This window comes from Oenanthe melanoleuca, chromosome 18 (assembly GCF_029582105.1).
Source record: "Oenanthe melanoleuca isolate GR-GAL-2019-014 chromosome 18, OMel1.0, whole genome shotgun sequence".
Lineage (NCBI taxonomy): Eukaryota > Metazoa > Chordata > Aves > Passeriformes > Muscicapidae > Oenanthe > Oenanthe melanoleuca.
The window spans coordinates 9,751,178-9,774,792 of record NC_079351.1 but is presented as its reverse complement, the minus strand read 5'-3'; the positions used below and the strand labels follow the sequence as shown (position 1 = coordinate 9,774,792).

The 23,615-nt window shown below is 47.1% G+C and overlaps 1 protein-coding gene across 2 annotated transcripts in view; it reads right to left on the bottom strand.

Annotated features, from left to right (window-relative positions):
• The window catches only part of MAP2K4 (mitogen-activated protein kinase kinase 4), a 67,072-nt gene extending 43,888 nt beyond the window's left edge, over positions 1-23,184 (bottom strand). Inside the window, exon 1 of one of the 2 annotated variants that reach the window (XM_056506080.1) lies at positions 22,985-23,184. In XM_056506080.1, the coding sequence (XP_056362055.1) occupies positions 22,985-23,072 (88 nt within the window). In that variant the 5' untranslated portion in view covers positions 23,073-23,184. Of the gene's footprint in view, positions 1-22,231; positions 22,383-22,984 lie in introns of those variants that run through there. The other variant, XM_056506079.1, reaches the window with a different exon arrangement.
• Between the last annotated feature and the right edge of the window lie 431 nt (positions 23,185-23,615).

The following is a 23,615-nucleotide window of genomic DNA, read 5'->3' as shown; positions in this document are numbered from 1 at the left end:
CATCCACATGTTTTTACACTTCCAGGGATAGGACTCCACCACATCCCTGGGCAGAGCCTTCCAATGCTTGACAGCTGAAGAAATTGTACCTAGTATCAATCTAAACCACTCCTGGCCCAGCCTAGGGCTGTTCCCTCTCCTCCTGTCCCTGTTCCTGAAGCAGAGCCCAACTCCCCCGGCTGTCCCCTCCTGGCAGGGAGTTGTGCAGAGCCACAAGTTCCCCCTGAGCCTCCTTTTCTCCAGGCTGAGCCCCTTTCCCAGCTCCCTCAGCCACTCCAGGTGTTCCAGACCCTTCCCCAGCTCTGTTCCTTTCCCTGGACACACTCCAGCCCCTCAACGTCTTTCCTGTCGTGAGAGATTCAAGATCTCAGCAGTGCCCAGCACAGAGGGATGGTCACTCTCCTGGTCTTGCTGGACACACTGTGGCTGGTACAGGATACCCTTGGCCATTCCTTCAAGCCTCTGAGTCACCTCCTGTTGGAGAAAGCAATTCTAACTTCTTCCTAGAATTTCCTCACCACCATTCCTGCATACCACACCTCAAGAGCACTGCTTACCACGTTCAGGTTCCCAGAACAAAATGCTCCCTTTTCAAGCAGTAAGATTTTCAAAACAGCAATAGTTTAAGGGATTTTTTCCAAGGTTTCTATCTTGCAAGGGTACAAACTGATCCTTGTCAAAATGTTTCCCACTTGGCTCAACTCTGCAGGATCAACCTCTTGCTGCCACAGCCTGAGCACAGATCACAGTGTTCAAGTGAGTCACAGTGCTCAGGTAAATATTCTCTCTGGTCAGATGCTGAAGTCACTCTCTGTTTGTGGAATGATGATACACCAGGAATCAAATCTGCACTCTCTTTCCTTACTGTTATCAGGAAAAAAAAGAGATACAACCACAGAAACACCAGCTGTGACAGCAAACAGCAGGAAGGAAAGTCATTGGATCTGTAATGAACTGTGCAATCTTTCTACCTCTCCCTTGTAATATTAAAACACATCAACAAAGAGACAGAGGAAATGGGGAAGAATGGATTATTTACTTTTATTTGGAAACAGAGCTGAATGCTTGAGGTCATTTTCTTAACAGAAAACTATCAGTTCTGATTTCTTCCAAGGTAATTCCAAGCAAAGCTAGTGCAAAATCTTACGTGAGACAGGAAAAAAAACAAAAAGAAAAACGACACAGATCTCTACTCTTCCAACAGCTTTAAATAACCAAACTGCTGTATCTTGTCTGCTAACAAAATGCCTGCTTTGATGTAAAGACAGCAAAGAACATTTACCTGTGTTCAGAGCTGCAGCCCCACAGTTGCTGACATCCTGAATGCTCCCAGGATTTCTAGCTGGTTATTCCTGCTGCTGCCAGCACTGCTCTGCCTGTCCACAGACCCCTCTGACCTATCATCCTGCACCTATATTTCCTTCCTTCCCAGTCTTGTTCATGGATCTTCTCCAACATCAGCACAGTTAATTTGAGACTGAAGAAGGTTTCCAGTTGTACACTCAGGACAAACTATTTTTCAAGAAAAAAAACTAGACAAATTTTGAAACAAAATCCAAAGAACTTCAGTATATCATGCAGTTCTATTTGAGGACTCTGGATGAAAGAAGAGGCCTGGGATTTGAGCTATTAGTTTTAAGAGCTGCAACTGCAGAAATTCACTTTAAAGGGTACAAATATTTTCAGTGCATCTGTTACTGACATTTTCAGTCCTTCAGTGAAAGCTTCAATTTCGTATAATCCGAGAGTCAGCACTCAAATCTGAAATGATGATTTTGCACTACAGGAGTAAGCTCAGTATGCTCATTTTTAGGAGTCACCTCATTAGAAAGAGGATTTAGCCATAATTCACCCACAGCCCCAAGTGTGCTTCCAACTGGGGAGTATAAACACCCAAGCCTAGAGCAGCCAGGACTCTGGAAGGATTACTGACCACTGCCTTCATGAACACACTCCATGGCAAAACAATCATTCTAGACAATATTTTAGTGAGATATCTGCATCATTTGGGCCTGGGAGGCAGCTCACAGCTGCACCAGCAGACACCCACCTCGGTGACTGGCAATGCAGGATATGGGCTACCCCCAACAGCACTTCCAGCATCTATAAATACCTCCACCACAATGCCTGGTAAAGTAGGTTAAGCTCAGAGGGCAAGAAATTGCAATCGGATTAAGATTAGTTCCCTCAGACTGGAAACTCCCAGAAGCAAAACCTGAGAATGAAGTCTCTGGATGCTCCAAATCCAAAACCCACTGGAAGCCTTTAATATCATCCCTGATGCTACCCAGCATGGAATCACCATTTGTATAAATAGGGTTAAACAGCCTGCTCAGAGCAGAGTGCAGCACATGGCTCAGACAGCAGCTTCCAGCCCAAACTGGGGTTCAGGCAATTTCTAGCTGCAGAGCAGCATTCAACACACGGCTCACAGTCACAGCCCAGGGCCAAGCCTGGTGAAACACTGCTGGAGAGGACCTGGAGGGCTCAACTGTCCACATGGGAGCTGCTGCCAGACCAGAAGCCTGTGTCTGCTCTCACAGCAGCACTTTGCTTCACCCAAAATACTCCTGCAACCTGTGCCTGAGGCAGCCATGGCATAACCCTGCAGAGCTGAGCCTGTCACGGAGCAGCTGTCAGAAACAAAGGGTGACACTGCCCTGGGAAATTTATTGTACAGCACCTGGAGCCTCTCCTGGTAAACAACAATAATAAATTATGCAAAGGGCCATGCCAGGTACTTTTTCAATATGAAACAGCACAGCAACAATTACAAAATATACCACAGGAAGGAGGACTGGGAAGGGGGTTTGGCCGATTTTATTACTTTTCTTTTTAATTTTAGGAGCCTGGATTCAAGACAAAAAGCAAGGAAAAAAAATCAGCCCTTGAGGCCTTTGCTTAAGGTCAATGGAAAGGATTTAGTTTCTTTGAATAAAGCAACAAGCATGCTTCCATCATCCCTCTAGATACCTTAGGCCAGCAAAGTGGCAGTGCCAATCACAGCCTGCATCCCACTGGCTCAAATAAACACCTTGGACCCAGCCACCAGACTGAATCCTACAGTCACAGAATCACAGAATAAGAAATCCTCCAGAGGCAGGGAAATAAGAATAGTTACATGTTGCCTGTCAGCAACTAGTTAAATAACTAGAAAGAATAAGCCAAGAAGGTGTGTGTGTGTGTGTGTGTGTGTGAAACATTCAAGCTGCACCAACATGCACAAATAAAATGTTAGAAACAACCTGCACTACAGGGAGGAGACTCATACTGCAGTAGGCTTCTAATAGCCTTCAGACCTTTCTGGGGAGGGATAATGCTCTGACCCAGCACTGGGCTGCTTTTCCCCTCAACCACTATTTCCACAAGAGATAATCCTTTGCACAATGCAAGCATAGCAGATTTTTATGTCTGGATCCAAAACTCTGTAATATATAGTGTTTCTTTTTCCAAATACTACCAGTCTGACATCTATGCATAACTAAAAATACACCAAGCCAATTTCTGAAGTTTGGATCTGCTTCACATGAACTGGTCTCTTGCTTGTGAGTGCACACGTGTGCTTCTCCTGAACATCTGATCAGTATCTTCACAGCCTCAGAGAGTAACTGAGCCCTTCTGAAAACTTGGTCTCAGCTGCAAGGTTCTTTCTGCACTGTTACACTGGGAAAGATTTTGATCTGGATCTTAAGAACACCTTGGAACACATGGTACCAATAGGCATTTTTGCTTAGTTCTGCTGAATTATAATGGAGGTGTGGAGAGTTGCTTAAGCAAGAAATTAAATTTCAAATCTACAGAACATATGAAGCTTTAGGTTGTCCTTGAAAGCATTCAGTTGGAGAACTTTCAGACACTAAATCCAAGGCAATTTTGTGCTAAGCTTTAGAAGTAATATCAGTAGATAGATCTATCTGATCTGTTTTTGTACTTCTGGACAATCTGGATTTCAGAAAAAGATGTTCTAATTCCAGGGTATGGGCTAGATCCAAACACAAAGAGCATAAGGACAGCTGCAGTGGTCCATCAAGCACATCATCTTGCCCTCCATCACAGCACTGAGATGTCAATGAAAAGAGTGATAACCAAAGCCACAACATCCTTCCTTTGGATATCCTTTCATCCTCCAACCACCTGCAGCTCAAAGCCCTCCCCAGTCAGCCACAGTATTTCTGTATTTGACTTTTGCTGGGTTTCCCTTCCCCTCATCCCATCCTCTCATTGCCTTGTGAGCACCAGACCCCATCATGCCAGGCTGGCAAGAGCTCACCCAACTCCACCCAACACTTGACTGAAGTCCTCAGACTCCAAGTCAGATTGAACAATACAAACCCAACACAGCAGCTCAGCTACGTGCAGGCTGTCAGAAGAGACACAACCTGTCACCTATGCCCAGTGCCCTGTCACCACCCACCTTCTCCCCTTGTCACACAGGGCCTGCCCTGACACTTGCACTTGAGACACAACCTGAGTTTGTTGAATTTCCATCACTCTGTGCAGCACAGCAGCAGCACAGATTTCACCATGACCACAGGTCTGGGTGATCCCACTGGATCCACTCCCTGTCTGCAGGAAAGCAGATCCTCAATGCCACAAGGGATGCACACCACCTATCACCAGGGTTTGCCCAGCACATCACTGTGGCCAGGAGTGCCTTGCTGCCATGTCACAGCTCATCTCACAGCACTTGAATTGCTCTGCTTTCCAAGGAACTGGAGAGGGGAAAATGAAGGAAAATTCACATAGCAAGGAATAAAATTTAAAAAAAAAAAAAAAAAAAAAAAAAAAAAAGGAAAAAAAAAAAAAAAAAAAAAAAAAAAAAAAAAGGCAAAAAAATCTAAAAAAAGCTTACTTAAATGAACTTTGGTTCACTTTCATTACTTTGTCCAAACCTTTCCTCATGCTGAAATCCAGCAGGAACACCCACAAGCCAGTTATTTCTCAACACCAAAACAGCTTAATGAACACTCAGAGGCTTTGTTAAACATCACACCACGGCTCTGTGAACACCAGCTTTTGGGCTGATGTTTTTCTTACCAGAAAAAAAATAAAAATCTTGTACACTCATAAAAATTCTGGCTTTGTACTGTCTTGTGAAGCATTCAGTATGAATTAGCAATACCCTGTAGCAGGACAAGCACAGGAAGGAACCCTTGATTCCCACTGCTGAGACATGTCAGGCATTGTCTAACAACTGATGTTTCCAACAGAATTTGCAGCTTTAAAGCTTGGCAGCATCAAATCCTCTTTAGAAAGACAGATGTTGATGGCACACCTGCCCAACATTGCCATTCAAGTGACAAAACACACAGAATGCCAGGAATGAGCTGCTGCTGGGGTGCTGTTCTGGAAGGAGTGAAGGCAGCAGGTACCAAACCCTTTCACGCTCCACTGAAGGCTGGAGTCAACCAGGGATTTGGGCACAGGGCTGCTGCCTTCAGGAGCTTGGCAGATGGCTGGAGCTCCTCCAACAGCTGGCTGCTCTCAACAGCATTGTGGATATTTGCTTATGTGGCAGAAATCTTCACTTGTTAGTGAAGATAATACTGAAGTGTGACAACAATTCATCTTCTTCCTGGAGGAAGAGCTGCACAGATGGACACAACAACCCTGACTCCAAACCAACAGCCAAGGGATCTGCAGCAATGAACAACTGACTGGCTTTGGAACATCAGCTGATGCAACTCTAAACAAAGACCTTGCATCCTGTCAGTGAAGAGAGAACAGATCTAAAAAGAAATAAAATATTTTAAATAAAGACCTTAATACAGCCATTCCTAAGGCAAGCAAACACTGCAGAAAGTGAAAGTACAGAAATGAGGAGCTGCAATCACGTTACCTGCAGAGCAGGAAGCTGAGGGTTTTGTGGTTTTCCTTTTCTGTGTGGTTCCAGATGAGTAAAAGCCCAGTGCTCCCAGCCAGGACAAACCCAAGCCTCTGCAGAGCTTGGCTCCAGCACATGGATCACAGTCAGGAGGCAAAACTTCTGTAGAGAGCTCTGGTGTCCTTCTACCACCCAGCTCCCCCAAAGGGTTCTGTTCCCCCAAAGGACACACAAACCCTTTATTTCCACAGCACAGGAACTCCTGCTGACCTTTTATTGCTACAGTTATTATAACAGAAAAAAAGAGTGCTTTTTAATACTTTGTATTTACCTTGCAGCATTATTAATAGGCCCTGGCCATAGGACTGGGGTCTTGCTGTAATGAAATTACACTGGGAAGGAATCTTCATATCAAAGTTTGGGAAATAGATTTCAAGCAGTTTTGAGATTTGCAATCCTGACAGAAACAAAAAAAAGAGAAGAGTCCCTGACCCTTTAATTTGCTTTATACAGACTTGTCAGTAAAACATAAATGAGAAGGAGCTAGCCCTGGGAACAGCCCTTCCCACAGACAAGGCAGAGCTGGGCACAGACAGGAGCCCAACACATGGAACAGAGAATGGCTTGGGCTGTTGCCTGGGCAAGGAATGCCATGGGACAGGGACCTCAGCCAAGGGGAGTTCAGCACTGCATCCTGCTGCTCCACAGAGCTGCATCCCAGTGCACAGCAGAAGCTGCAAGCTAAAAGCTGCTCTCTTTAGGCCAGCAGGAAGTCAGCTCCATTGCACAGCTCCCCCCTCATTCCACCATTTATTAATACCCTGACTGCTGTCAGGGTCTCCCAAATCTAGGTTAGCAGAACGTCAACACACCTCATGCCTCACCTGACAGCACACAGTTTTGCCAAATTATTCACTAAAGCAAAGCTGCCATCCTGAACTGAGACTTGCTGCTGTTTTCCCATGAAAGGACTGTAGAGCACTGGAGATCAAATCCTGCCACCTCTCAATGGTTACAAGAGAAATTCAGACACCTGTGTTACATTCCTTTCATTTACAACAAGCAGACGATCTGCAAAGCATTTCTCTCCAGTAAAAACCTTTGATCTTCCAGCACTAAGAACAGCAACTGCCTTGTCCTTCTCAGCACAAAATAACCTCCATGTTCAAATTAAAATGGTCTTCTGGAGGAAAAGAAGTGGAGGCACAGCAGAAACCATCACTTAATGGGAGAGAACAACAGGTATGTGCCAGCCTGTGACAGGTCCAGGCCAGACCCCTCCTGCCCTCTGTAAGTGCCACCAGTTTCATCATCAACAATTACTGAGCACTTGAAAACAATAAATTAACACCCAATAGCTCCCATCATTCTCATTAATAGCTGGTAAGCACGACCTACAGAAATTGCCTATGAAAGAGAAAGCTAAATGGGTAAATGCATTCATGCTATTGTCATCCCCTTCTTCAAAATACATGTGACATTTGCATGGAACATGCACAAAGTCAGCAAATACACTTTCATCACTTTAACAAGTGGTTTAAGAGAAAACTACAATTAAAGTATACTCTGGGGTAATTAAAGCAAAGACACTGTCACTATTTAGCAGTTAACAGTACTTTTAATGGAAAATACTCAACATCTAAATTTCTCTTTGCTGTAAACCACTTTTGCCAGGAACAAATGGGGTTTGTTCTGTCAAAAGAATCTTCTTGACTGCTCTCCTAATAGCTCACTTCTTAATCTGCCTGGTTAAAATCTAAAGGGGAAACAAGCCACAGGCACCTCTCAGCAGCTCTCTGGGCTCACACACGGTGTCATGGCTCCAGCCATGGCTCTGCCCATGGGAAGGTCCCAGATCCAGCCCTCACAGCTCCACAAAGGCTCCCCTCAGTCCCACCCCTCAGGCTGGACAAGGTCCCCTCCCATTACCTTATATTAGGTTGAACTTCCTGACAAGGAGTTCATCTTTACCTGTTTATGAGTTTTAAACTAGCAGAGTGCAGGGTTAGCCTGGAGGCTAACCATGAAGAAGAAATGTTTTGCCATGAGGGTGGGGGGCCCAGGCACAGGCTGCCCAGAGAAGCTGTGGCTGCCCCATCCCTGGAGTGTGCAAGGCCAGGCTGAACAGAGCTTGGAGCAACCTGGTCTAATGGAAGGTGTCCCTGCCCATGGCAGGAGGGTGGAATGAGATGGGCTTTAAGATCCTTCCAACCCAAACCATCCTATGATTCAATCACAAACTCCAGGAACAGCCAACTGACCATGTTCAACACAGAATTCCAAGGCAGCAAACCAGGCCAACAGCCCCAGCAAGTGAGCAGGTACTCGCTCTTCCCCTTAGTGAGATGTGAAACCTTTCCTGCAATAAAACTCAGGCAGTGAACAACTTCAAGTGTGCAAAACAAGACCATCCATGCTCTGATGTTGTTCCTAGAGAAAGAGACAATCACAACTCTTCAGGAACTCCCCCAGCCTCAAGAGCATCATGGGCACAATCCCATATTATCAACTATTCTTGTATGCCTTCTGCGTTTTAAGGCAAACTGATGCTCTAGCAAAGAGGTGCTAAAGTATTGGTTTAAGGCTTTTTCTTTATGCCTTTCAGCCTCCTGGGTCTGACCTAGCTGCATTCCAGCCTCCAGGCACAGAATCAGCAAGTGAATTTAATGGAAACATTTTACAGCCTTCCCCGGGCAGTCCATGGCTGCCCATAGGGTGCAGGGAGCTCTCAGCACGGCAGGTGAGAAACCACCAGCACATCACTGCTTGCAGGGCAAATTGCACTGCAGATTGCAGAGCTGGGAGCACACATTTTCACTCCAAAACTGTCAAGGTCAGAAAGGCACCGTGGTGCTGTAGGGATTTTTGTCACCTGCTCTCTGGAAGCCCTTTGGCGGCAGCCTGGCCCCATGCTGCCAGCAGCTGTGCTCTGCAGGCCCTGCCAGCAGCAAAGCAGTTCCCATGTCTGCCTACACCTCCAGGTAGCCAACACAGTGAACAGGGCTGGCACAAAGGATTCACTGGTTATCAGTCCTCAGCTTGTGGAAGCCTCAGAACCCCTTAACTCCTGAGATGACAAAGCAACAAATTCTCTTCTCTAAAATCCCATTCATCTCCAGCTTACTGCAGGCGCTACCTACCAGTTAGACCCAGCTGCTGAGCTCTGGAAAAACCTCATTATATTGCAAAAATCTGCTGATGACAAAACCTTTTTACTTCCTTTTTTTCTACAGAATATCTTTTATTCAGATTTTTTGTTTGGTAGCAGACTCTAACCCTTCCAGCACTCTATCCCTGACAGCAGATCTCAACTTCAGCTGAAAAGCACTGCTGGGGAAGTAACTAAACTCCTGCAGAAGTATTTACAGTCTTAACATGCCAGACAACTGTGAGTTGGCAGAAAGTCTGACACAAAAGGAAGCCATTGTCCTTAATAAATATTAATTAACCTTCTTGGGCTGCCATGGTTCATATGAACCATGGGGTGCCAGCTGTTCCCAGCAAGTCCCATCTCTAACTCAGCCTCACCTGCAGAGCCATTAACACAGCTCCATCCTACAGTCACCAGCAGGTCACTGCTCCCTTGTGCCCACAGGCCACTTCTCCCCCTCCAGACACCTCCAGGCAACAGCTCCCTGGGGCAGATGTTTCCCTTCCATCTCTTTTCACACCTCAGTTACTGTCCTCTCTGGTATTCACCAGAAAGGTCTATCAACCTATCTCAATTCCTGCCACAGAGCTCTAGCTTGCAAAAGAGGTTTGAAATTCCAGCTTCAAACACCAGGTTTCCTAAATATCTGTACATCCTGAGTTAATAGAAAGCTATTAAAGAATAAATAGGTGTTTTCCAACCCTGTCCTAAGGGACTAATTCTGACACAGGGGCTCACTCTGTGCTGGAACACTGAAGCTGCAGCTCTTCCAAGACAGAAAAACACCAGGCTATGAAAACTAATGGACAATAAAGAATTTTCTATATACAGTATCTCAGAAGCAATGTCCCTGAACAGCAGTCACAAAATATACTGAGATAAAATCCAAAGACACAAACTGTTTTAAAAAACATTAACAATTATCTCTTCAGATATCAGGATTGCTGCAACAAATTTGCATATGGAGTAAAAATTAAAAAAAATTATGTAAATTGAAAGAAATGCAAAAGCACAAGATTTCCACAATTCCGATTTATATTAAAAAAAGCAAAACAAAACAACCAAAAACTGAAACAAACAATGCCACCCTTTATGTGACAGACAAAGCAGAAGGCACAAATCTATCTCAACAATTGCTGACCTTTAAAGGAGTCTTAATTAATCTCTTGCTGCACCAAGAAACAGTGGCTCTCTCAGGAGTAGGAATGGTATATCTGGTTAGTTGCAAGAAAAAGCAAATTCTCAGTACCAATATTGATAAAAAAGCAAGGATAATGCTAAAAAAAGGCACAGCCTTCTCTCTTTGTGCTTTTGCACAGAAATTTACCTGAAAGCCTAAAGTAAGATACCATATCTCATTCATTCACTCAAAGGAGAGCACCAGCATTAAGAATCTCCTTTTATCTTTCAACATTTACTCTAAAATCATAAATAAAATTGATTTTTTCTATCGAACTTTAGGCTGCACTGCTTTGAATACAGAGCAGCCCCATAATCAGGATCCAGGGGACAAACACTGGCATCTGGCAGGAAAGGAGTGGACCAGGGTACTGTATGAAATAAAAAACTTTAAGACTGAAAAGATTGTTTTGTTCCCAGAAAGCTCAAGGTTTGGAGTAAATCTGCCCATATTAAACAGTACTTTAAAACAGATGGTCCAGCTGCTAGTGCCCAGGCAATTTCCCATGGAAGCTCAGCTCTCCAGCACTGCCACCACAGCAAAAGACAAGACCTGGTCAAGCACAGCATTCCACACCTCAACAAAGACACTTGCCCAGAGTAGGGGAGGATACCTACAGTGTTTTTTTGTAAAAATCCCCCACAGGTGCTGCTAATGATAGTTCACCTGTACAACAGCAACCTGGGCAAGCAGCACTGCCTGCAGCCCCCTCTTCATCCTCACCAGCAGCCAAGCCAGACTCACAGAATCCCAGACCAGTATGGGTGAGAAGAGACTTTGCAGACCATCTCATTCCACCCCCTGCCACAGGCAGGGACACCTCCCACTGTCCCAGGTTGCTCCAAGCTCCATCCAAGCTGGCCTTGGACACTTCCAGGGATCCAGGGGCAGCCACAGCTGCTCCGGGCACCCTGTGCCAGGGCATCACCACCCTCACAGGAAATAATTTCTTGCCAAGCAAAAGATTTCTTTCTAATCACACAGAGATCACACCAGATAACCACACCACAGACCTGGGTACAGATCCATTGCTTGATGTAAGGGGCAGGTCATGGCAAAGCTCCCAGGCTTTGAGCAGTGACAAGGACCCAGCCCACCAACACTTGGAAGAGGAAGGTGTGATCCAGCAGGCTCTGTGATGCAGGCACTACAGCAATGTGCATGAGGAATTTAGCACCACTGCACTCTCAGGAAGCAGCAACCTCGCTGTTTACCCTTTTACTAGGGTAAACAACTTGGGGCAAACACAAGATTTCGCTGCTAAAGAAATAAGCACCATAAAATCTCTCAATAAAAATTCCCCAAGTGTACTGGATTTTGAAAGCCTGTGTAAAAAGCTCTACTGGTGTGCAGAGGGCAGGCGGGCCCTCAGCCCGGAAGGAGCCTGAGAGTCTGCCCAGCTAATCCCCGTGGTCTCACGCTGGGTAACAGAAGACTGTTGCAAAAATATCAGCCACTAGCCCCAGCTCAGATCCAGCTATCTTCTTCCCTTGCCCCCATTAACTCCTCCCTCCAAGCTTCCAGGAAAAGGAATGTGTGCACCAGCCCTGCATACAAACTGACTATCCCACACAAAAGCACCAAGAATCCCATCCTAGTTCCTGCAAGGTGTCCCAACACCACAAAGAAGTTTTCCACCTTTGTAGCCACCTGTGTGTGGCCTGTGGCCAGAGCCAGTGCTGCTGCCTGCCAGGCCCATGCTCACCTCAGAGCAAACTGACCCACACTTGGTTTATGATGCTGCAACTTCTCCACTACAGCAGGGCTCCCAAGTTTTTGCTGAGAAGGTGGGATGATAGCATCATCCTTATTAGTGGCACCACATATTAGTGGCTGGCTTCTTTTTTCTTCTGCCTTCACTCAGAGTCAGGATTGAAACTTGAGAGATGAATTTTCTTGTTAGGACTTGGTTGTTAATTAAATTTTATCTATAGTACAGAGACTTCTTCAGCACTTCTAGCTAACGGTGAGGAAATGAAGGTGTATCTAGCTACTTACAAGGTCTCTAAAAGGCTAACATCCAATCAAAAATTAACATCTATATTACTTATACTTTTGACCCAATAACCAAACACCTGTAACCCACACTGCAGGATTTTGTATCCAACCAAAAACTACTACTACCTGAAATCATGAAGAAGGAGGATTCCAACAGTGGGAGCTGCATGACCTTGTATCAATGATGCAAGAGTCATCTCTGCTCCTGGTACCAGCACAGCTTAGGCCTGCTCCTGCTGCTGCTGCCCTCAGAGGCATGTGAAAAGAAAGGAAGCTGAGGTGTATCAATCTGGCCTTGCTGTCCATGTTTCTGCTACCATACAAGACCATCAACAAAATCCAGAGACAATGTGAACTCCAAAGACACTTCAAATAACATTCCATCAGTGGGAACAGAGCACCCATATGCTGGAAAGGGGAGAGGAGGCTGGTTCCATGCCTAGCCCAAGGCACACCAGAGCAGGAATACCATCACACCCCAAAACACCTCTGAGACACAGGCATTACATAGGGAGCAGCACATGCATGTTGAAGATGCCAGATCAACAGCTACACAGTTGCCATGAAATCACCAAGGTGTGGCAACAGAAAGAATATATCAGCTAATGACTGAAATTGTCTACTGAAAGCCAAAAGTCCTAACAAAGAAGAGTTTGATATGCTTATGCATGAGGTAGAAAGGGGTAACTAGAGGAGACAAAGTACTAAACTTGTCATAGGAATCCCTGGGCACTCAGCTTGTCAGTTCCCTTAGCAGGGGTAAGGGCATTAGCTGGGCTCTGGCTGCTCCCAGCAGAATGTGTGTGCCCATGCAGTGCAGACACAATTCTTTCACTGTGTTGCTATATGCCACTATTTTACTTTTCTTTTCAAAGAGGTTTCCAGTGGTTTTTGCATTTCTTGGAGTCCTAACAGGGACCTGTTCATATGAAACGCACAGTCATCTAAAACAACTGCCATACTTGGGATTGAATCATCCAGGCTGGAAGAGCAGTCGAGTCAATGCTCCTGTTGGGCAGTAAAGCAGCAGCAACTCCTGACAGCTTGGATGAAGACAACTCACACTTCCCCTTTATTAGCTCAGCTGCCATGGAGTGACCTATGTTAGATCTGCTAAACCTACAACTCTTGAACACAATGTCTGAAGGGACAGGAAGATGTTAACCCCAGTCTTATTACACCCTCCATTTCTGCATTGCTCAACAGCAAGGACATCAGCCTGTTGAAGAATGTTGAAACAGAGCATTATCTGTGTTTGGTTTGGGTCTCAAGGAGTCAGGACATGCCAGCACAGGATTATTCTGAGAACACTGGGCAGCCAGAGCTCTGCTGCCCAAGTCAGAGTATCACTCAGCTCTGAGAGGGAACCCCTACACAAACCTTCCCAGAAAGTTGCTATTTACTAGGTGGAAACAACACTGAGGACGAGTGGCTCCTGGACTGTGTCCCAGGCCCTGAGAGAGCAGCACAGTGCCCTGGTATGGGGCAGGGTGCCGCTCAGACTGCTGGCAGCTCACAATGAAGCAGGGCTCCTGCTGCCAGTTCAGTTCCAGCCTCCTGTTCAAGTCAACCCTGACTAAGGCCTGTCTACAATAAAGCAAATGACCAGACCTAGAAACACTGCAGGGCTTCATTGAAATAAACTGTGCATTCACACATCCTTCACTTCCCTCATTTCTGTAAGGCAGGAAAAAAGCAGCCATACTGATAAATCACACTGGGAATTTCTTCAACTCACAGAATATTCCAAATCATGGCTCTGATGGGAGAGCCAGCTAAGCTCTCCCACAAGACCCTCCAGACAGACACACATGGGCCTTGGACAGCAGCTCCCACCACTCCTGTCTCAATCTTTGCCACTTCCACACTGGCTGAGAAGACTCTTCTCCCATTTGCTCAGCTGCAGTCCTCATCAGCAGAATCAGCAGGGATGAAACTACAGAAACAGGCCAGAGAGCAAATTTCTGTTCTTAGCCCCACGGACATCTAGCATGGATAGGTAGTGGCAAAGCTTAACCCATAAGAAGCCTATCTGGCCATGTATGACTCTGGCATAACCAGCTGGGCAGATAAGCTGCAGGCTATTACTCCAATTTTCTCAAAAAGCAATAAATTAATTAGAAATACATTTTAAAACAGATTTTGCATTTCCAGGAGAATGTTGGCAGGCTTCTTCAGCTATTCCAAAACATGTGGCTCCAGTGCAGAAAGAACTCAACTGCCAAGCTGCTGCCTAAAGCAGCACATATCTAAACCTTTGCATCCAACCCTTTCTTCTTCCAACACAAGTCTGAGCTCATTCACAACTCCTTTGTGTAAACTTGCATACTAACTCACACCTTAGTGTCACACTTTCTAGTGGCAACAGCTGGGTTATATGAGATCAGAAAGCTGACTTCTTCCCCAAATAATAAAGCAAACCAGGTATAAAAGCTGACATGCAAATACCCACTTTGCACACAATGATTGTTGCAGCTACCCCAAGGCAAAAATGATGGTGAAGAATATCATCTCAGCTCTTGCCCAGCATTGTACAAAGCCGTTCTGACCATCCTCCTCCTTCCTACTTTCTGCCCGTGCAGGTTTCTGAGTGGGACAGGAGGAAACAAGAGGATATCAAAGGTAGGATGAGGTTTCCAGAGCTTGGCATGAGACCAAGTCCTGAACTGACAGTGTTCAGGAGAGGAACTGGTCTTTACAGGAAAACTCAGACATGGTCCCACTGCTCCCCAGAAGAGATTTCCAAACGCAGTTCTTTCATCTTAGTCCACAGCCCCTCCCAGGTCAAACAACACAGCCATATGTTTTTAAAGGAAACTGTTTTATCTCTGTCCACAAACTTCTTCAAAGTACAAACACTTTGCTTTCTGGTCCAAAAGCAAAGTGATAGCAAATTCACTTCAGAGAACCACTTCCAGAGAATTAGGTCCAAATCAAACTACACACCCCTTTTGGCCCACAGAAAGAAAATAAGCCTAGACAAAAACAGATAAAGGATAAACTCCCATTTGGCTCAGCTGTCTGCTCCCAACAGCTGTCCTCCTTACACCACAGGGCATCTCTCAAAGCACCTCAGAAAGATCAGATAAATTATTCAAAACACAGACTAATTCCTGGCGCTTGGACTCTTTGTTTGCCCCAGGACCTGCAGAGCTGTCTGCTTCCTGGAGGGCTTGCCCTGCCTCCAGTAAAGGGCAATCACTAAGGCTCTGATTTGCAGAAGAGGAAATCAATTTAGCAGCTAATAAATACATAATTTGCGCAATACACATACTCCCATCTCCCTTGATGCTCCTAGGGAAGTTAATGGGCCATAGCCACTAAACACTGTCACCCTACCACCCATTTGCACGGCAGTTCAGCTCACCTGAGAGGAGAAACAGGAGGGAGATGGGCAGCGATACTTGGCAACACCGTGTTGTATTTCCTCACTAACAGTAATAGCAGAGATCTCACCACCGAGGGTACAGCCTGAGGTGTCAAGGTCACACATTTTGGAAGATGCTCTGCAGCATCACATGATACTCGTGATGCAAATCCAGGCCAATGATACCTTACATGCCTGCAGAGGATCTGTGCAGGCATGGAGCAGGCACCCAACAGGGCTGCAGAGAGCTCCACTGGGCCCGTGCTTAAACCTGTGACATCTGATAAAAATCACGTTGGCATCTTTCCACCTAACCAAGAGGAGAGACAGACATGTTACACCTGCCTGAACTGCAGGACTAATCTTGAAGACCTAAGCAGACCAGGAAATGCACATCATGGGGAGCTTCAAGATCTAAAGCTTCCCCTCAAACAAAAGCAAACCCAGTAAGATTCCATAAGAACCAGACAGACATAACATAAAATAAAATTAGAATGAGAAGTTTAGAACCAAAGTCTGCACCACAGTCTGTCCAGAACACCAGCTCCAAAATGCAAATGTTCAGGCTGACAAAGCTTCACTGGTGAGGCTGTGGCAGCTCAAGTGCTTAGGCAGAGCAAGTTCTCAACTCTCCCTTCCCTCCTTATCATTATTTCCAAATGTATTTGGCTGCCAAAGTTTATCAGTCTTCCTTTACATCCTTTGGTTTAAAACACATAGTGAGTGCTCCAAGTTTACCGTATTAAATCACAGGAATTTAGTTCAAAGCACTCCTACTGCAAATCACACTGCAGTCTATCCTTCCCTTCAGCTTCAGGGTCTCAGGAAAAAGGCCAATTCATCAGACACAGTTCCAAAGAGGGAAGTCAGGTCCTGAGCTGGGACGACTCATGAGGCAAGGGGACAAACATGGTCCAATATGGGAAATGCCTACAAGGTGAACAGATGGACTGTGTATGCTAAAGGTAGGTGTATGCAAAAGGTACATCCACCAGCTCTTGTAGTCAGTTCAAGACTGCAAGACTCTGGGAGGCTGCACATGAGGTGTCACCTGCAGTGGCAGTTTCCAAGCATCTCATATACATAAATCCACCTAGCAAACCTCAGCAAGAGACCTGTAACAGAGATAACTTCTCCAACAACTCAGCGGCAGTACAAAGAAGTGGGTGGGGGTAGAACACAGGATGCAGAGTCACAGAAAAAATTATTTTGTCTTGTTCAGACACTAACATAATCATGAGTAAAAACCAAAACTCTAAGGCTGCACAAGTCCTTCCTGCAATCTTATCCCAGGAGAACAAGATGAAACCCACTCTCCCTGCATTTCACACTTTATGAACAATGGCTTAACCCCTGGGCACCTTCAGGATAACTCTGAGCACTTTCCTTCTCATTTCGATAATCAAGTTTTTCAATATTTTCACAGCCAAGTCAGTGCCAACTGTGAGGGGTGAGCCTCACACTCATGTTCCAGACATGCTCCAAACTAGAGAGACAATGAACATGCAATAGCTGCTCCATTCTCAGCCTAGCAGGGACACAGTATTCAAGTTATCTATGAGCAGAACTGAAGAAACACAAATGAAGCATCTCTCTTCAGGGATTGACCATGAGTAACTACTACAAATTAAGTAAACCAGCTAGAGTAACACATCTTTTTGAGAGACATTTTTCCATGTTCAACAAGCACTGCACTGTCATTTACCCATTGGTCACACATCCCTTCTGCAATCAAACAAATCCACAACATGAAAAGAAACCTGAGTACCAAGTAGACAGACAAAAGCCCTTTGCAGGGAACACCAGCAGCCTGGAATAACACCGTGGAAGATTCACATTACTGAAGGCACTGGCCAAGGGAGCAGCAGCAGAACTGCACAGGGAGAACCAAAACCAGAAATCAACCAAACTGATATAAAAACATTTTAAAAATGCAGTAACTCCTAGGCAAATAGATTTAAAGACAGATTCTTTTGCACAAGTGTCATTGGAGGGATTCAGTTTCTCACAGCAGAAGAGATGTTACAGCCCAGCAACTATAAATGACCAGGATCAACAGAGGAATCCCCAAAACATTTGCCCATCTCTCCAAATCCAGCAGACAACATTGAACAGTAACAAAAATAATCCATCCTGACCAGAATATCCATCAAAAAGCCCATATCCCAAGGTGATACTTCTTGAACCACAGTGAAAATGTTCAACTGCCAGTTGAACAGGCAGGTTTTCCTCACCCTGCTGCTGCAGCACAGCAATTCCCACCTTCCTGAGTGGATGCTGCTGTCTCAGTACAAGGTAGAAGGGCAAGATACACATGCACATCTAAGGAGGCATTTAAATACAATGAAGCCTGTTTTAAATGAGGTACATGAGAGCAGGGAACATCACCAGCACCCTTCCTTCCAGTGCTGGTTCACATCAGTGTACTCCAGCCTTTGAGAGGATGCCAAAAGCATTGCATCCATTCAGAGATTTTTATACTTCCTTCATAAACATCATTTCAGTGGAGCCTGGAGATGGGTATTTGCTGCCAGTTCCTACCCACAGGGAGAGCACTACACAAACACCCTGCACAGCTTCCTCCCCTCACAGTTTTCCACAGCCTACAACAGGTAGCCTGCTTCCTCCACCAGGAAGCAGACCTCCACATTTTCTTTCACATAAAATCTTATCAAACCTAAATCCAACAGAAGATATCCAACTTCAAAGCTGCAGAATGCTAAAAAGCTGTTTATGTGTGTTTGTTGCATGGAGAGTTTGATGTGCTTACATGAGATTCTTGTAAGCAAGGCTTTACTGCATGCACACAAATTCAATTTCAGGGACTCCTCAACATGAAGTTGGAAAGTACACATTTTGGATTTTTCTGCTTCCTCACAAAACCCATCTTTCCCTTATAGGATAACTCTCATTTTGACAGGCAACTGTGACTTCCACATCTCCTGGCTTCCTCAAATCAGCATAAATAAGTGAAAAGGCTTCCCCTCTCTCTGAGGAGACTAAGTGCCTTTGGGCAGTGCTTTTGGGCTGCCCATTTATCAGGAAAACAGACATATATCAAAAACATCAGTTGATTAAAAGTAAAATAAAACAGAAAGCCAAAATGCAAAACCATATGCCCACATACCAATATAAACCCTACACACACAAGCTTACAACCAAGACTCAAGCACAAAGCAGACGTGGCCGTAAGGCCCATACAGAAATAAACTGGGGGCACAAATGAAATAAAATACACACATTTGCTCACTACAACTTCTAGAACTCTTAACAAATGCAAATATGTCCAAGTAGACATACACTGTCAGTCTGCTAGAGTCAGCCTGCATCAGTGCTGTCTGCTAACACACACAGGTTTGATAATTCCACCAAGAGCACCAGTGGGGAGGGGAGCAGCTCCAGTCACTCCCTGCACTCACCAAGGCAGCAAGCAACAAAGAAGGACACAGAAACCACAGCATCTCTTACTGAATTCCCATTCTGAGGATCAGTCTGGTCACAGTGATACCCACAGATGGTTTCAAGCAATATTCTGCTTTTGCCAGTGCTGTGTGTGGGAGTTGTGATTACTCCACTGACACAATGTACATCCCTTACACACCCACAGCAAACTCACCTGACCAGAGGGACTGACAAAGTCCATCACAGTAGCCACCAATTCTGAAACCAGCCGAACATGAACAATTCCTGACCTCTCAAAAAGCCTCCCAGCAGCTCTCTTCTGCCAGAAGGAGAAAGGCACAGGACAGAGCTTCCTTGTAAATAGGAACTGATCACCCAACTTCAGTAAGCCACTGATATCATGAATGGCACCCAAGGGTAAGAGAAGGACCCTAGTTCATCTCCTCATGCACTAAGACACCTCTTTAACAACCTCCCTATCCAGGCTCCTTGCCTCATATTTGCAAAAGACTCTTGCCAGAGACAGACCTCCTGTGATTTTTTGCTAAAATGGCTGGAGTCAGGTGAAGAGGGCAAAGACACCAATGAGGGAGCAAACAGGACCACACACGTGAAGGGAACTGAGAATCCCAAAATCTGGTTGAACTGGTCAGGAATTCCCACCCAACACACCTGAGCCACGATGTACACTCTGAGAAGACATACACAGTAGCTCTCCTTTGCTTTGTAAGGACGCCAGAGCACACCAGGTAGTGAGTATCTGGAAAAGTCCCAGTTGCCTCCAGTCTTCCTGACTGCCCAATGCAGCTGAGCTGATTCCATAACCATCAGTTTTAAGTGCTTCCAGCTCCTCTTTAGCACTGCAGCTAGGATGAGTGATCCACAGGTTGTAATTAGAATCAAAATTCTCCCTATGCCTTGGAATAAACTACATTTCTAGATTTCATTCCACTATTCTTCAAATTATTATTTTTTGATTAATGTCAGCAGTAATGACTATTACTAATTTTGGCAATGAGCGAAACATAAAATTGCTTCAATTACAGTTTGGGTGCTGGTTTTTTCTTAAGTCACCATCAAAGGTATCCTACTTCCCACAGAATCTGTTTCTTCCAGAAAACATCCAGGACACTAAATATTCAGGACTGTTCCTGAACATTAACATTACATGTGAGTAAGAACGACAACAACTCTTCACACCAGCAGTCACCAGCATCTGGACAGACTTCAGTGTGCACGCAACAGACATTTAAAAAATTATGGAATATGATCTGTTTTAATACTCAGAATTCCAGCTCTCCTGTCTCCAAGCTGTGCATTGAACACAACATCACAAACTGCACTGGCCAGGAGACTCTTTGGGAAGAAACGAAGCTCCAGGTCCTTTGGCATGGGCAGCTGATCCAGGTAGCCAAGAGAAGACATTAGAGTGAAGCTGGGGCATGCAGAATAAGGGTGAATAATAAATAATAAGGCCTGAAGCAACCCCTTGCATGATCACCAGGCTTGAGGGCCATGGCTGCACAGCAAGCCCAGCACAAGGATAGCACAATGTCCCTTCACTTCTGTATCGTCACCTGGAGGACTTTAGCCTGTGTGCATCAAAAATGGTGTAGGATACAGAATTACAACCAAAACTGGGTGGCCTGCAGAGACCTTCTATATCTGCTGCCCTTAGCCTGGAGATGATGAGCCTCAGTTTCTCTGAATACTTCTCCCTCTACCACCATCCTCACAATTCTTTCCTACGCCCAGGCCCTGATGAATGCCCTGACAACTGACATTCCCTATAAAACTGCCAGCCTTGACACCAAAACAGAAACCCCATGAGGGACTCTCACCTCAGGTGAGCTTGCCCAAGCACAGAGCCTCTGAGCAGGGTCTCCAAAAGCAACAGACTGCTGTCCAGGGGAGCACAGTCGCAGTCCTTTGGTATGGGAGTTCCACCCTCTCCCACCTCCTTCACAGCAGCAGTTGCACAAGCCAGGTCAGGGTGTTTCTGGCTGAAAATTAACAGAGCAAAACCTTTTTTTTTTAAATATAATTACTTGTTTCCAGCTTAATGACTTCCCTGCTCCACCTTGTCATGCTGTTTGCCAATTAAAGCAACACTGATGCAGTCCTACCTACTCTTCTCCCCACCCAGCAATGCACTCCTGCACCTCCCTTGCCTCAGTGCCAGCCCAGCCTCACCACAGGCACAAGCTGGGCATCCCAACTGCACAACTCAACACTTCTGTGGGGTTTTCTTTGTTCAGCTCAGCTTGCCTACTGGCATCAGCAAGGCCACTGTGCATCCTGGAGAGCAGCCAGAGCTGCCCTAGCAGCCAGCACACCACCTGCAGCCACCTCCAGCCCCTTCCCATCCCACCCAGGTGGTGTGGCAGCACAGGTCCCACTGGGACAGGGTTTCCTGCAGGCTCCAGGAACCATCACAGTCACAGCAACCTGCTGCTCCAGAGCCCAGCCAGGATCCCACACACAGCTCCTCCTGGAACACCTAAACACTCACCTGTTACCTCAGGAAAAACCACCAGCACCATCACACTGGCCCGTGGTCCTGAATCCATATTTAAAGAGCCACTTCAAACCAGAACAGCCTTTCCACCACTGGAGAGAGCATGCAGATGCTACAAGCTCACAGGGCATCACAGATGCCAGTCTGCAAAACCAACTCTCAGCCTTAGAAGATACAGGTGATTCAGAGGAACAACTCAAATATGAAAAATTGGTCAGGTGGAAATACAACAGGCAACACTGAGGGTTGTAACTGCACCACAAGAACAAGGCTTGTTCTTCTTAAATCACAACTGTTTTGGCATATCATGGTCAAGTTTTTAACCCATGCATTTAATTCACAACGTCTTGGATTCTGGTTTTTGAAAGATGGGTAATACTGTCTTGACAAGGCCCAAAAGCTACCCAACTCATCACACAAGGGAAGCTACAAGGAGCCAAAATTCACCTTTTTACACCAAATATACCAAACTCTTTAGTTTAACCATCAGTTCTCTGCCCAAACAAGTCCCCACCAGTCTCAGCACAGTTCATACCAGGACAGAACACAGAATATAGCAAATAACTGCGACAAACATTATTTCACAACAGTACCTGCACTTCTCTCTCAGAGAGAGCAACCATTTCTTTTTCCTGGTCCCAAAACAGAGACCAAACTGGAAGAAAAACTGTTTCTTTAATACTATCGTCCATGTATTTAATTTAAAAAACCAAACAAACCAGCACTGTTCCACCTCAGCCTAATAAGGCCTAAAATGTTTTTCAAGCAGAGAGTATTTTTCAATGGTCTACCTTTAAAGGAGAAACTCAAAGGGTTTGCTGAGGCCTTTCCGAAAAACAAATATCCACCGTTTTTGCAAGGCTGCTCAACCATCAACAAGTGCTGGTGGGAACCAACACGACCCGCTGCAGCACTGTAAATTTCCATCGGAACGGAACGAAACTGAACCGCAAGTTCGCGCTGAACTGATTTTAGTTAAACGTTTGTCTTGAGAAAGGCACAGAGCGGAGGCGGAGGGCCGGGGCAGAGCGCAGCTGGCCGGGGCAGAGCCGCGGTGCCGCAGCCCGGCCCGGCCGCACCGCGGGGCTCCTGCGGGCACGGGCCGCCCCCAGCGCACTGGGCTCCGGCCGGGCCCCAGGGATGCTGCTGCAGCCGCGGCCTGCACCGCTCACCCGGAGCGGCCGCAGAGCCGCTCCCCGCCGGGAGAGGCCGGAGCCGCGTCCAGCCCGGCCTTTGTCCCGGCGGCCGGGGCCGAGCTCCGGGCAGGCCCTGCGCCCCGGCGGGCAGGGCCAGGGCCGCGCTCACTCCCGCCGAGCGCGCCGGGCGCGGCCAGGCCGCCAGCGGGGCAGGCCCGGAGCGGGGCCGCCAGGGCCGGAGCGAGCCGGGGCCGCGGCTTCCCGCGGGCAGCGCCGCTCCACGGCCGCGGCCCAGCGCGGGGGGCGCGAGCTGGCAGCGCCCGGGGGTCCCCACGGCCCGAGCAGGGCGAGACCCGCGGCGGCTCCGGCCCGGCCCGGCCCGGCGCTGCCCGGCCCGGCGGTGCTTACCCTGCATGCTGCTGCTGCTGCTGGCGGCGCCCGGGCCGGGCCCGCTCCCGCTCCCCCCGGAGCCGCCGCTGGGGCTGGGAGTCGCCATTGTGCGCGGAGCGGGAGCAGCGGCGGCGGCGCTGCGCAGGGCCCTCCCCGGCAGGGCAGGACACACGGCCCCGCCGCTCGTCCGCCCCCGGCTGGGGCCGCGAAACCCCTCCCCGCCGGGGCCCCGCGCCTGCGGCTCCGCTGCGGCGGGGCGGAGGCGGCGCTGCCTCCCGCGGGGGGCCGGGGCATCCCCGGGCGGTGCTGCGGAGCCGCTGCTGCTGCCCCGGGCCGGGGGCATCGCCCGCAGCCCGTCGGGGGACCCGCACCGCGCTCGGCCCCTCAGGCGGCGGCGCCCGGACATCTGCTGTCCTGTCTCGCATCCCCTCGGGGGCCGGCAGTCGGCCCCAGCAGCTTTATCGTATTTCTCATCTTCGCCCGAGGATTAGGGCTTCTCCCACACGGGCAGCCCCTTGCAAACTTCTCCCGGCTCCCTCGGGAGCACAGGGCACAGCTCCTTGCCGTGCTTTCCCGGACACCCAGGGCATCAGCCTCTTCTGCCACCGTCAGTCTCCCCCTCACTTTCTTTCTTCTCTTGGCCACTGCT